The following is a 14636-nucleotide window of genomic DNA, read 5'->3' on the forward strand; positions in this document are numbered from 1 at the left end:
CAACAAAAACAATAAATAATAATAATAAATATTCTAGTAATAATATTTAAGAAAATATATGTAATAAAAATATTAATACTATTTATGAAATATGTCATAAATTAACCAAAAAAAGTGTGTTGTGTAGTAATATGCACTTTACCATGAAAAAATATACATGATTATGCAATCAATATAATGTAACAGAACACACTAAATGCAGGACATCGGCCAGCTTTGTCTGAAAATGTTTCAATATTAATAATATTTGTGAGAATAACAATAATAAAATTAACTATAAAACAAAAACAATAAATAATAATAATAAATATTCTAGTAATAATATTTAAGAAAATATATGTAATAAAAATATTAATATTATTTATGAAATATGTCATAAATTAACCAAAAAAAAGTGTGTTGTGTAGTAATATGCACTTTACCATAGAAAAATATACATGATTATGCAATCAATATAATGTAACAGAACACTGGTACCAATCGGTAGAGAAGGTACCTTTACACGTGTCCCTTACACTCAAAGTTCACTCTAATTTCTTTATTTGTTCAATTTACACAATCTAAATGCACTGAAGATCATGATAAATTTATCTCTGATTAAACTCATTAGTTTTCATTGGTCAACAATAGATTCAGGTCAATTGGGGTTAATAGATCAAGGACATCAATGAAAATCACTTTGAAAAACACATGTCTGCAAATGTTGACAAATAGGCAGATAGATAGGCTTGCTGTTAACGAGTGAGTTGTAAAGCAACACTATATTAGTTAAGTAACAGTCATAATAAGTTAGAATACCATATCTGAAAAGGTGATCCAATTAAGCTAATAATTTGAGACCACTATACTATGATTAAAGCCAACTGTCGGCTGACAAATCTAACCCCATTCCCTGTGAGTGCCATTTTATAGACCTCATTTTTCTCGCACCACTCTCACCACTCTAAGAAGATGAATCCAGTATCTACAGTACCCCAGCGTGGTAGACATAAAAAATAATTAAAAGACCACCATGTGTCAATCAAGACCACCATGTGTCAATCAATATAGCATTGACATTAAGCTTGTGAGCACATGCAAATTAAGTTAACAATGGAAAAGGTGCTTTGAGGTGAAAATCACTGACTTTGTGCTGGGCCTACGGTAACTTAGGTGAGGTCAAGGGACTGTCCTGGGAATGAGCATTAGCACTGACCTATTCTCTACTGACCAGAATAAACAACTTCAAACAGGCTATATCTAGGAGACTGTATCCAACGGTCAAGGTCACTTGGTCATTATTCAACTTAAAACATAAAGGTAGTAGTGGTTCAAATCATAAGCTGGATTTAGATTTGGATTTCTTCGGTGTGATACACACCAAGGATAACCTACTAAGTCTGACCCACTTATTTCCAGTGGGTCCTTCTGGTGGTGATTGGGCAGTACACCTGAAAGACGGTGAACTTTTGAAACTTGCATTTTAGCCCTCCAGCTGAAACACAAGGACAGCAGTGATGGGAGAGATCTCCACGGTTCAGCGCACACACAGTGGATACCACCAGTTTAGCTTACTAAGCTAGCTGCTCTCATGACCATTCACTTCAGTTAGTTTTCATGAAATAAAATTTAGTATTTACATTTTCAATCAGAATCTTCAAGCACTCATTGCTGTGCTGCATGAGATCTTGCATAAGATTGAGATCAAGGAAGTTTATAAATGCACTCACCATCTGTACACGCGAGTTTAGCGTTGTCGCTGTTGAACCATTCAATGATACAACCTTTACAGGTATTTGGTCTGCAGATGGCACTGGGGTAACCACTACATGACAGTCGGTTGCAGACATTTTGTTGATTGCAATTCAATGGTGTGGATCCATCAGCACACGATGAGGGTGTGACAATTGGTGCGTTGGTCTGTACATTGTTCTGCATCACTGCATCTACAAATGATTTATTATTCAACGTCAGCCAATAAATAATTATTTTCAATTTATAAATATGTAAATAATTTTGGGGTTTTTTAAGACAAACAATTAAAAGGAATGAGAGAATACAAGCAATTATACGAGACTAAGTGTAAAGTGCAAACATAAATCCAGCCCCCACCCCCACAAATTTTCCAAAATGTAAAAAAAAAGAGAAAAAAAAGAAAATTCTACTCAAATTTTGAGTATAAGAGTGACATTTCTGGTGCCATAATCATAAATGTTCTTACTTCAGCCCTAATCATGGTGGGCTGAGGTAGCATAGACCCTTCCTCACGGTCCCCTTTATTTAAAATTCCTGGATCCACCCCTGATTACATTACATTATACATTAACTACACATTTAGGGTAGAGATGTTACTCAATAAAGTTTCTAGAGACAAAATATAACTTCTATTCTATCACTGCAAAAGTTTTTTTCCAAATATATCAAAATGATCACACAAATAGGATAAATGGTCTTAAGAATTTCACATTTATGGAGTAATTTTACTGTTGCTTCGATATGGTTTCCAGTTTGACTTACTGCAGTCTAAAACCTGTGAAATAGGAGTACGTGTTTCGGTGACTTCCTGACCACAGAGCGTAATGCACCAACACTCATCAACGTTGCACTGCTTTGGCTGGAAAAATCCATTGCTATCGCAGGCAGGGGTGTAACCGGGTATTGCAGATACACTCGTGCATGGTGCAGAATATGTTGCTAGCAAGGACTCACCTGTGATAAAATAAAATATGTGAGTATTTATCTTGCAAAGAGGAACCATAATAACCACAATCATTATCATATATTATCAACTATGGTAGAACCCCTCCTTTGGGACACCTCTATTCAAGGGACAGGTGTCCCCTTTATAGGGTTCTACTGTAGTTACCATCGAATAAACCATAGGGTTGGGTTTTAAAGCACATTGGTTAGAACTCTTAACTTCCCTCTCACCAGTACTATTGCAGTCCTAAGTGTGTCAGTAGTGAGGCTGATTTCAATGTATTTTTTTTTATTAATAATTTTTTTAATGTTTAGTTTTCTACATATTTTTGCTGCAAGGGGAAGATTTAGAATTTTTCAAACGGGGAGGGGGCCTGGAAGCCAGTGGGTGTGGTCCTTAGCCGATGGGCAGGCCACGCCCCCTCCCAAACATTAGAAAAAAATAGAAAATTATGATCTTCAGAATACATTTAAAGGCGTTTAAATGTTGATAATCCCCACCGAATATTAGTATGAAACAACGTACATTCAATCAATAAAGGTTGTTTTGATCAAACGTAAATACAATTTAGATATAGTTTAATGTAACAATCGATAGATTTGAAGAATATAAAGAATTTGCTAAAGGTAGATGTGGCCAAATTAGGCTACGCCGAGCTGATAAGGCTAAGCCATCACGGTAAAAGTGGCCGTCCTAAATAACTGTTGGTCGTCCAAAAGACGGCCGGAAGGCTCTCTGGCTAAGCCTATGCTGGTAAGTGAGTAGCACATACAATACCTTTGATTTGCATCGAAAATTTGAAAATTTAATGGCAAAAAGGGGGAGCCACGTGCTCCCCGTGCCCTACAGGATCTGCCCCTGGCTGCATGGTCTGACGAGTACATTGGCATTTTATTGTATATAGAAGGAACTGCACAAGGCACATTGTTCCCTTGCTCTAGGCATGATTTTCCCTGTGTCATCCTCATTATCTTCACTATCAGCATTTTAATTAATGAAATTGATAGTCTATATTAAAATTTTTTCGAGTGCTTACTGCACGTGACTGGGCCAGCTTTACGTGTGTTAGGTATTTCCATACCACACTTGGTCACACACCAGCACTGCCCATCAGAACATTGCATCGGCTCGTACATGCCAACAACATCGCATAACGGTACATGCTCGGTGGTGATGTACTTCGGTGAGCTGCCAAAAACAAACGTTTGGATACGAGACTTTTCTCTCCAGCATGGTTGGCAAAGCACTGTGAAGAAAATGGACATACTGTTATTCAATCACTCAGATTCAGTTATTTGGAAATTAAATCCATAATAAAAACAAACAAGTATAATTTAAGTTTACAAATACTGCATTACAGGCCTTCTAGTGGCACACTTAAAATTATTTTATTGAAAAATGTAACTTTTTTAAGTAACATATATAAACATTATAGTAATTTTATATTATATAGTTGATTAATGAAGATATTTGCAATAAAATAAATTAATAATAGGCATATTCTAATTTATAAATAGACAGTATATCTTTATTTATAAATAGATAGTGATTAATGTTACACCAGACATTCGTAATTTTGATTGGATATTAGTGTTGTATGGGATTAGGACAATAACACCTAATCAGAATTTAGAAATTTATTTGAAAATGGTGCAACAAATATATTCACTGCCTTTAATATTTAATAATAGTAAATACTCACAATCAGTGTTTTTGTCAATCTGCGGGAACTACAAAACAAATTTTAAAATTAAATTTTGTTAAGTTAGATGATACATGGAATCTGTATATAATTAGGCCTATAAACATGGAGGTATACAAGTTAATATGCTTCACTTCATTTGTTGAAATAATTGAACGAACCCTACTAGGCCTAGGCCTCCCAGTGCAACCGCCTCTCTATTCTAGCCTACCGCGTAGGCCTAGTCCTAGGCCTGCTGTTATGTCAGCCAACTATGTGGATGCTAGCTCGCGAAAGTTCTTGGCCTAAATAAAGCCAGAGAAGAAATTACAACGTTAATGACTAGGCTAGGCCTAGAAGAAGGCTTAGAAGCTAGTCGTTCCAGTTGCAAACACTTTTAGGAATAAGCCATGCCCAGTAGTTTTCGTCACGTAGGATACTCTTGACTTTTAATAATATCAAAGAGTATAAATTTATGCTCTTTGATAATATGTTTTTAAAAATTCTTCGAATATGGCGCTCTTACACTATACTTTTTGCAGAGCCGTAGCTGGTATTTTGATCGATGACGTCATGATACTGTTATTCAATCACTCAGATTCAGTTATTTGGAAATTAAATCCATAATAAAAACAAACAAGTATAATTTAAGTTTACAAATACTGCATTACAGGCCTTCTAGTGGCACACTTAAAATTATTTTATTGAAAAATGTAACTTTTTTAAGTAACATATATAAACATTATAGTAATTTTATATTATATAGTTGATTAATGAAGATATTTGCAATAAAATAAATTAATAATAGGCATATTCTAATTTATAAATAGACAGTATATCTTTATTTATAAATAGATAGTGATTAATGTTACACCAGACATTCGTAATTTTGATTGGATATTAGTGTTGTATGGGATTAGGACAATAACACCTAATCAGAATTTAGAAATTTATTTGAAAATGGTGCAACAAATATATTCACTGCCTTTAATATTTAATAATAGTAAATACTCACAATCAGTGTTTTTGTCAATCTGCGGGAACTACAAAACAAATTTTAAAATTAAATTTTGTTAAGTTATATGATACATGGAATCTGTATATAATTTGGCCTATAAACATGGAGGTATACAAGTTATGCTTCACTTCACTTGTTGAAATAATTGAACGAACACTACTAGGCCTCCCAGTGCAACCGCCTCTCTATTCTAGCCTACCGCGTAGGCCTAGGCCTGCTGTTATGTCAGTCAGCTATGTGGATGCTAGCTCGCGAAAGGTCTTGGCCTAAATAAAGCCAGAGAAGAAATTACAACGTTAATGACTAGGCTAGGCCTAGGAGAAGCTAGTCGTTCCAGTTGCAAACACTTTTAGGAATAAGCCATGCCCAGTAGTTTTCGTCACGTAGGATACTCTTGACTTTTAGTAATATCAAAGAGTATAAATTTATGCTCTTTGATAATATGTTTTTAAAAATTCTTCGAATATGGCGCTCTTACACTATACTTTTTGCAGAGCCGTAGCTGGTATTTTGATCGATGACGTCATGTGCAACGAAGCATACCCTGCGCAGAAACTTATAATAGCGGTCAATGTGGTTTGGCCCAGTGGGAACGTTTTGGTTTCCCAACCTAGTATAGGTTGGGGTTTCAATCCCTCGCTGTGCATCCCACTTAGATTTTATTTGATTTAATTAGATTTACTTGGGCAATGCACTTTATCTGCATTGCTTTTTTTCCACCCAGGAGTATTTTAAATGGGTACCTTTTAGGGTTAAATGCCAAATTTGCTGATGAAGCTGCTGCAACGTTATACTGTACTTCTCCAGGGAGATTGAGAGTGTTTCATAGGTATTTAATCCAATGACTGGGGGTAATAATTTGAAGCGCTTAGTTAGAGGCCTTGTTGGCGTTAAGCGCTATATAAATAACATATTATCATTATTATTTAATGCTAAATGGTGTACACAAAACGCGTACACTATGGGAGCAGGGAGGTCCTTCATGGGAATACAGCACTATATTATTTTTTTTATTTGATTTGATTTAATTGAATTTACTTGAATCTCAAAGACATAAAAAAATTTGCAATGTAAAAAGTATTAAAAACATTCAATTTAAAAGTCGTTTGTTAGATATAGGCCTGTTAAAAAATTATTGCTAACAAAAAGTCCAATAGAGTAAAACAGTTAATCTTTAAAAAAACATCAACAATTCAAGAAAGAAAGATATTTAAAAAAAAAGGTCAAGAAAAGATATTAAAGAAAGGTCACCAACAGTGAAACGTTCTGAACATGAGGACAGTGCTGTTCATCAAAACGTTTATCAAAATATTCATTTCTATAATTGTTTCTCTATGATCCATATCGATATATGTCAATAGGTCTATTTATAAATAATTTTACTAAAGGCTATGTGATCATAAAGATAAAAAGTTAAAGAAGATAAGCAAATAAATGTATTGTTTGATCGGTAAATGCTTCCATATCTTGGAAGATGTACGATTAATGTCATCAGTGTAAACGGTCCCGTTGCGTCGTTAAAGTTGTTGTTTTAAGCCTATCTCAGAAGGTTATGCCTGGTTAGTCATGCATATCTTACCTACTTTGCTCAAGGTGTTCTTATTGCCAGACTACACCGAGGGGGATTTTTATTTCACGGTTTACGCTCGCTTCGTTGTTAAAATGCACTTTACAACTACAAAACGTACGTATCACTCATCACTTAAATGTAAACATTTCGTGGGTACCACTTTAGAAATTATTCCATTAACCTTCACGACCTTAATCTGCCTAAAGGTGGTATCAAATTTATAAATTCAATTTCAGGGCTTTCGAATAAGAACTCTAAAAACTCTGGAAATGCTCACTATTTTACGAATCGACGATAATGGCATTTGTGTATCCTCACTGGATCAATAGGCATTTATTATTAGGCACCAAAATTGAAAATTTGTCAAGTTCGTTTACTGAATTATAATACAGATTGAATAAAAAATAAGTTCAACTAAAAGACGATTTTATTATTCTATTACAAACAAAAATATTTATTAAAATAAATACAACTTGTCTTCCCTTATAATGAATTAAAATTAGAAATTTGACAAACGGAAAAGAAAATGATAGATAAACAATGCTTTGGAACAATAGTATTATACAGCACCGGCAAAAAAATACGGAAGGACAATTAGCGACGATCTGAACTTGGAATCTATACTTTAATTACGACTTAAAAAGTAATTGCGATATTGTTTAAATTTTAAAATAATAATTCTGAAGGACTTACCACTTGGGCAGCCGTGACAACCGCCAACGATAATAAAATTAAAATTGTCATGGTAGAGCAGTATCGCGCAAGCAACCTTGGACAGGCTTTCTTGCGAATCTAAATTGAACTAGAAACACAATGCATACGATTAAATACAATAGATGGTTTAATTTTATGAAATTTATAGGCCTATGCAGAAAAAAATAAGGTCGTACTTAAGGTTTTATTTTTTTAATTAGACAACATTTAAAACGTAATAAATAATTGTTTTTACATAAATAAATATTTTGAGCACCAAATTAAGAAAATATAAAAGCAACATCTACTTTATCAACATTGCAGGATTTGAACCCACACAATCGACCTGGATCAAAACATCTTTTACAATCAGGCAATAGCGCCACTTCAGTTACGGACTTTATATTGGGTTATGTATTCTTATCTCTGCAAGATTTAACGCCTTAACTTAGGAAATGCGCTCAAAAACACGCAACATTGCAATCTAAATTACGTGTAAATCCACCTTGGTAAATCACAATAATAAAACCATCACGCACGTATGTTGATTCACACATTTTACTAAATTGCTGGAGTGGATTTACGCTAAAGAAGTCACAGGCAGAGGGGTATAGGTAAATGTCGCTAGATAAAATAGACAATGGATACAGAAAGCAACCATAAATGTCACTATCGGCCTACATACCGTACCAATAATTTCGCTATTACTAGTACATGCGTGTTTGTCATTGAAGGTTTACCCAGGTGTCGTAAATCCTTGGGTCAAGACAATGACGATGACAATCGGCCCCCTCGTATGCATCGTTCGTTGACATCAAGAACCGAGCAGAACTTAATTATTAATGCTACTATATAATCTTTGTTTTATTTCAGAAAATGATTTGATTTTGGAAAACAATGTACGGAGAATTTTAACGACTGTTTAGTTGACGTTTTTGGTCTTAGAGGAATACAAACATTAGTTATTTATTAGAACGCGGAATCGTTCCAAATAACAGTTGACAAGTTGTCGGGCTTGGTATTATCGTCTGATTTCGAGGGACCTTTAAATTACTTCACAGGAGAGGGTCAGATTCGGATTCAGATTTAATTTATTGTCATTGAATTAAGCCATATGAGTATGAGATAATTATTTTTACTGCTGGGAAAATTCAAATTTAACATTAAAACTGCATTGAAGATTACTGTCATGTAAACATAATAAATTTCAAAATTAAAAAATAAAAAATTTTTGTATTTCAATAAGTTATTAGCTTTCACTGAAAATTAGCATCCAGAAAATAAAAATCTCTCCAACTAACTGAGTTGTTTAAATATGATTTCGGTATGTAGTCTTTGCATATACCCTTAGATCACTTATACTAGAACATTATTTTACAGATTTTGTAACGTGTTTTGTGTTTAGTTTTGGTTTTGCATTTGACGTGTTTGAGTTTGGAACAAACAAAAAATAGTGAAAGATGATACTTTAATTCAACGGTTTCTTTTTGGTTAAGATATTTTTCCTTTATTTTGGGTGGGGTCGAGTAGGTGGTGGTGTGGTGTATGTAGATAGTCGTGGTTTAATGATGTTGCGTCATGGATATTGAATTTCCATATGCCAATTTTGTTCTACAGGTCTGGAGTGTGAATTATCGTCTTATTTGCTCCATGCCCTTGGGTCGAACGGACACAAAAGAGGTTCAGGGAGATGTCACGTGTATTGTTGCCATTTGCGTCACTAATAATGTTCTATTGTATTGGCCTATATTTTTTATGTCAGTAAGAAGGTTACGCCGTGGTCACTTGCATTTTCTAGGTCAGTATTACCAATACTTCTACATTTCCCCAAAACTTGTCTATAAATACACCATTCTCCCGATCGGCAGGTCGTTTGTATTTAATTCCCATAAGGCCCTGGAACCTGCGGATTCGAATCTGATATAATAATTTGTTTTCAGCAGGACTGTACCATGTTGCGTTTGCTCGATGGCCTTGTGTACACTAATGGATGAGCTTAGCATGGCACTCTCGGAACAGGGGAGAATTGGTACAGAAATGAAATCACACTCAGTCAATTGAAGGTTTTTATCTTCTCCCATTTGGTTGCACAGGTAAAAAACATAATACACATTTATAAAATAACACAGAGGCTGAGATTGCTTATAATAATACGAACAAATTGGGGCTGAAGTAAGATTTCAAAAGAATGGAAAGACTAACAAGTCTTGTCTGTACCTTATGTGCGTAGCGTGACTATATAATATTGCCCTTTATAATACAGTAGAATAATACTGTACTACTTCTATACAATAATAATGTTCTATCTTTGAAAAGTGTGTAAAATAAGAACAAAATAAGAACAGTTTGAGCCTGAGAAATGAGCAAAAATAATAACACTGAGCCTGGACAAAAAAATATTATCTTAAACTACATATTATATCACCTGTTAAGGTCTACAGTTTCATAATGATGATATCATTATCTCATGATTGTAAATATTTTACAGAATTTTTAATAGTAACATCATTAATATGAATAATTTTGGTAGTAAGTTAACGGAGCATTAAAGTCATTAATCAAACATAAAAATAGACATAACATTGTTACAATTGATTTAACGACCAGTGCTCGGATACCACAGAGCTGGCCATAACAACTCCAAAAATACCACTTTGATAAAGTTCCTAATTAAATACTTTTTAAGAAACGCTCAGATGGCCTTCATTGGGATTTGAACATAAATACTCCGTGATCACAGGTTAGAATTGTTTCTCAACTGCAAGACCAGGTGGTGGTATACTCTGCTTGAGTACAGTTGTTTTCTGTCGAAGATTTAAGATCCGGTATCAAGTGAACCTCTGGGCAATCCCGGAGTTTGGTTGGCAGTGTAAAAGGGGTAAGACTTGCATTTCTTATTGCTGTCCGTTAGTATTTGTAATAATTATAACACCGGAGTTTGGTTGGCAGTATAAAAGGGGTAGAATTTATTTTATGACAATTTACAATATTTAAAAAACAAACTGGTTTATGTAAAATATGTTTGGACAGACGGGAGAGACATAATTATCCTCTTGGTCCTGTGACATTAATAATAGCAACGATTGTTGTATTTTTCAAGTCTTCTACGTAAAAATAGGTAGGCCTACTCTATACTTGTAGATCGTATTGCTGTTAATGGGATGTTGAATACTTCAGCAAGCAGAATTTTAATATCAGCCTATATTCGTATAGAACATAATAATGTATTGGACTAAGATTATGTATACAATCTATTTAATAACTCAAACAAATTATATAAGACAACAAATTTACTTACCACACCAGAGACAAACTTAAGATGATTTTTCACTAGAAGGTAACTCAAATAAAGAGCTTCAAGTAACTTGGAATAAATCAGCAATGTTCTTTTATAAACTTTTCTGAGTCTAAACTTCCTTCATTCTGATTGGCTATATATTTGGAATCGTCCATTCTAGTGTCTAACCGTCATCTGTTGATCATAAGCCAAGGTAGCTCACGCCATTAGTGTAGGCCAATGGCTTTGTGAACATGTGTTAGTGATTTTAAATTACGGTAGTATAATTGAGAATAATTATGGAAAACAGTCACAAATTTATGTCAAACACCTTTCGCACATCTTCATTAGGCAGGGAGGTATGAAATAATATATCTATCTGTTTATATAACTATTAGGCCTATTCTTCAATTCGTTGTTATTAACATTACGATAACAACAGTTGAATAAGAGAATAGTTAATGACTAAGCCGCCGGAATTTTATGAACCTTGTTTGGTTTAGATTGTTGTCTCTATGAAATCAAATAGGGAAACATTTTGAATAGAAAAAAATAAACTTTAAAGTTATTCTAGACAGAAGGTCTAAGTATATCTCTTGAGGCTATATTATACAGAAATTACTAATACGCTGTACGTTTGGATGGATACAAAAAAACAAAATTAACTTTTTTTTTAACATAAGCCTATACAAATTATTTTCTGTTTTGTTAAACCAATTATAATTTAGCTTATTTACAACGAAGTAGCTGCTGAAACGTATATTATTGGTTTAAAAACATTTTATATAAACGTTGTAAAACCAGATGAACATTTTTATTTAAAAACACATTTTATAAGAACACTGAGGCTGAAATTGCTTCAAAAGAACAAATAAGAACAAATTGAAGTGAGGTAAAATGTCAAATGGAGGCTTTTATTTTTAAAAATAGAAAAACAAACAAATCAAGCTAGTCATTACAGTAAAGTATTAATGTTTAAAAAGGTTATTGTAAAATTCTGTTAGTCTTATCTGCATCTTATGTGCAGTAGGTGTGACTACGTCAGTAATATACTGCGATACAATAATATTTTTTTTATTTTTGAAAAGTGTGTAAAATGAGAACAAATTAAAAATATACACTGAGTCTGGGCAAAATTGTACCGGTTCTTATAAAAAAAAACAAAAAAAACGAGCGTGTTGGCCTAATGACTGAACAAGCTGGTCGCTCACCGACACACCAGTAGTCTATAGAACGACCAACCTTGACTAGCAATGGGGTCAAGTTTGATGTTTGATTATATTGTGTTTGACCCCATATACATGCAATGCATAAGAGTAATTAATATACAGGAGTATCCATGTGTATTAAGGGCGACAGATAGTATTATAATGTAATGCATATACAGTTCTAAGATACAAGATGCCCGACAAGATGATCCAAATACAAGTCCGAACCGAACTGTTACAAAATGTACCATAGAACCAAAAGTTTCGAAATCTAACACAGAACAAGGAGGTGCGCAGACCAAACTCACACAAGAAATCACTTAACCTTTATGCCGTGTTTGTCGACGCTTCTTAGAAACATTCGAGGAGGAATAACTGTGGAAAAGATGATCACGTCAGCATCTTGCAAGACCACGTCAGCCAGTTGCAAGACCATGTCATCCCCTTGCAAGACCACGTTAACCCCTTGCAAGACCACGTCAGGCCCATGCAAGATCACGTCAGCCAACTGCAAGACCACGTTAGTCGCTTACAAGACCACGTTAGACCCTTGCAAGACCTTGCATCATTACCAGTATCATCATCATCCTCTTTATTATCATAATCACCATCACCTCCATCATCATCATCATCAATTCTAAATACACATTTAATTTTGAATATTACAGTAGATACACATTTTGGAAGTAGTAATTATTTTCTGTTGCATTGTAAATTGTATTTGTATCCTTGGATGCATTTATATAACTAAAACGTGTTTTTAAGAATATTTTTTTCCATATGGATATCCAGTCTTTTGTCACGCTTTAGCGAGAAATGTTTTCTGCAAACGTTGCAAAAATGCTCTCCATCCAGGCCAGCTTTAAATGAGGCACTCATGTCGATTAGCAACAGGTTAACCTGCGTCAAGGGTTCATTCACCGATTTTGCTGACCTTTGAATAATATGACAGGTACTGCTGGTTTTAATGTCATATTAGGCATATTATATAAAATGCCATGTTTAAAATGCTGCGTAAATTTGTGATCATTAAATATACATTAACACGGATATGACCTCGTGACACACATTGACATTCATCATGCTGCATGTTAATATAGGTGACCATGGTAGGATATCTAAACTAGAGCTAAGTATACTCAGTACTCTAGTAGTAGTATCCCCTTCCCCATCATATTATATTAATATATATAATAATAATAATTCAAATTTGCATGTTCCACCCGTTATTCCTTCTCTTCCAAAGATGACCTAGGGCATGCAACAGCCTGTAGAGAAGAATTACACGTTTCCTATCGCCATACAGTAATTTTATAAAAGGCCTATTATATATAATTTATATAATATAATAAACTAAATGAACAAATAAATCTTCACCATATTTCCTGTATTTATATACATATACATATGCATATACATTATACATAATAGTCATATACAGTATATATATATATATATAGCCTATATATACAATATATATATATATATATATATATATATATATATATATATATGATAAAAATAGTGTTCAGAGGTATAGGAACAAATTATGTTATAATTATTATTATTTTATTTATTATATTTATTTCCTCCATAAAAATATATATGTATATACAATATACAATATAAGATTAAAACATTAAAATTGAAAGAAAATCCATAGAAACAAGGAGTATACAGATTGCTGGTGAGTGGGGAGGCGGGCATACCAAAAGGAACGGAGTTCCTGTACAATAAATGTTTGGGATCCACAAGCACTCATCAGCAAAACGTATAGTCAAACAAGAACTTAGTTAAATGAACGATTCCTTAACAAATTTCTTAAATAAATTAAAATTACCATTACGCACATGTAAAGGAAGGCAATTCCAACCGTCAATAATTATATAATAATGGGAATTTTGCTGTAATGATGGTAATAATAACAATAGGTTTTGTAGAATAATTATAATTATTATTGTTATTACTGTACTTAAATGGTGATTGTGATGACCTTGTTTTTTGCTTTTAATGACTGTTTTTGCATTTATTTTGTTATTTATTTATTTATTCTTTTTTTATTTTTTGCTTGCTTTTTGCTTGATGTTGTGATGTGTTGTCTATTATATTTTATCTTACATTTTAATGATGTTTTTTTTTTGGTTTTTTTTTTTTTTTTTTTTTTACTGGGGGGGGGGTTTTTTTTTTATACTGGATGGGAGTGGTTCTCAAACAATTGTTATAGTAATTAAGTTTACTTTAGAGACCAGGCCCTCCCATCCAGATTATTCTATTGTGCAATAAAAAGAATAAGAATAATATGACAAAAAGAAAGAGCAAGTTCGTTGCATCGGGATTTCTATCAGCGATCAATATTATAATATAGTATGTCGCTCACACTGTATCATATCAAAATCTATGGTGGATGTTTCAACATACATAAGCGGGTGAATACAATATGTGTGCTTCAAATTAATTAAGACATCAATCAAACCACGAGAGAGAGATCTGTCTCTTTCGATAAGAATTA

At 33.4% G+C, this 14636-nt stretch overlaps 1 protein-coding gene across 1 annotated transcript in view; it reads right to left on the reverse strand.

Annotated features, from left to right (window-relative positions):
* LOC117109863 (kielin/chordin-like protein) overlaps positions 1-11076 on the reverse strand; it is a 22842-nt gene extending 11766 nt beyond the window's left edge. Inside the window, exons 1-7 of the mRNA XM_033252310.1 lie at positions 10941-11076; positions 7643-7751; positions 5377-5404; positions 3717-3926; positions 2497-2688; positions 1710-1925; positions 194-220 (exon numbers count right to left, since the gene is read on the reverse strand). Of these exons, the coding sequence (XP_033108201.1) occupies positions 194-220; positions 1710-1925; positions 2497-2688; positions 3717-3926; positions 5377-5404; positions 7643-7693 (724 nt within the window). The 5' untranslated portion in view covers positions 7694-7751; positions 10941-11076. The remainder of the gene's footprint in view (positions 1-193; positions 221-1709; positions 1926-2496; positions 2689-3716; positions 3927-5376; positions 5405-7642; positions 7752-10940) is intronic.
* Positions 11077-14636: the final 3560 nt, after the last annotated feature.

The sequence above is a fragment of the Anneissia japonica genome, unplaced genomic scaffold, assembly GCF_011630105.1.
Source record: "Anneissia japonica isolate Jap-2015-1 unplaced genomic scaffold, ASM1163010v1 scaffold585_len4108843_cov191, whole genome shotgun sequence".
Taxonomy (NCBI): Eukaryota; Metazoa; Echinodermata; class Crinoidea; order Comatulida; family Comatulidae; genus Anneissia; species Anneissia japonica.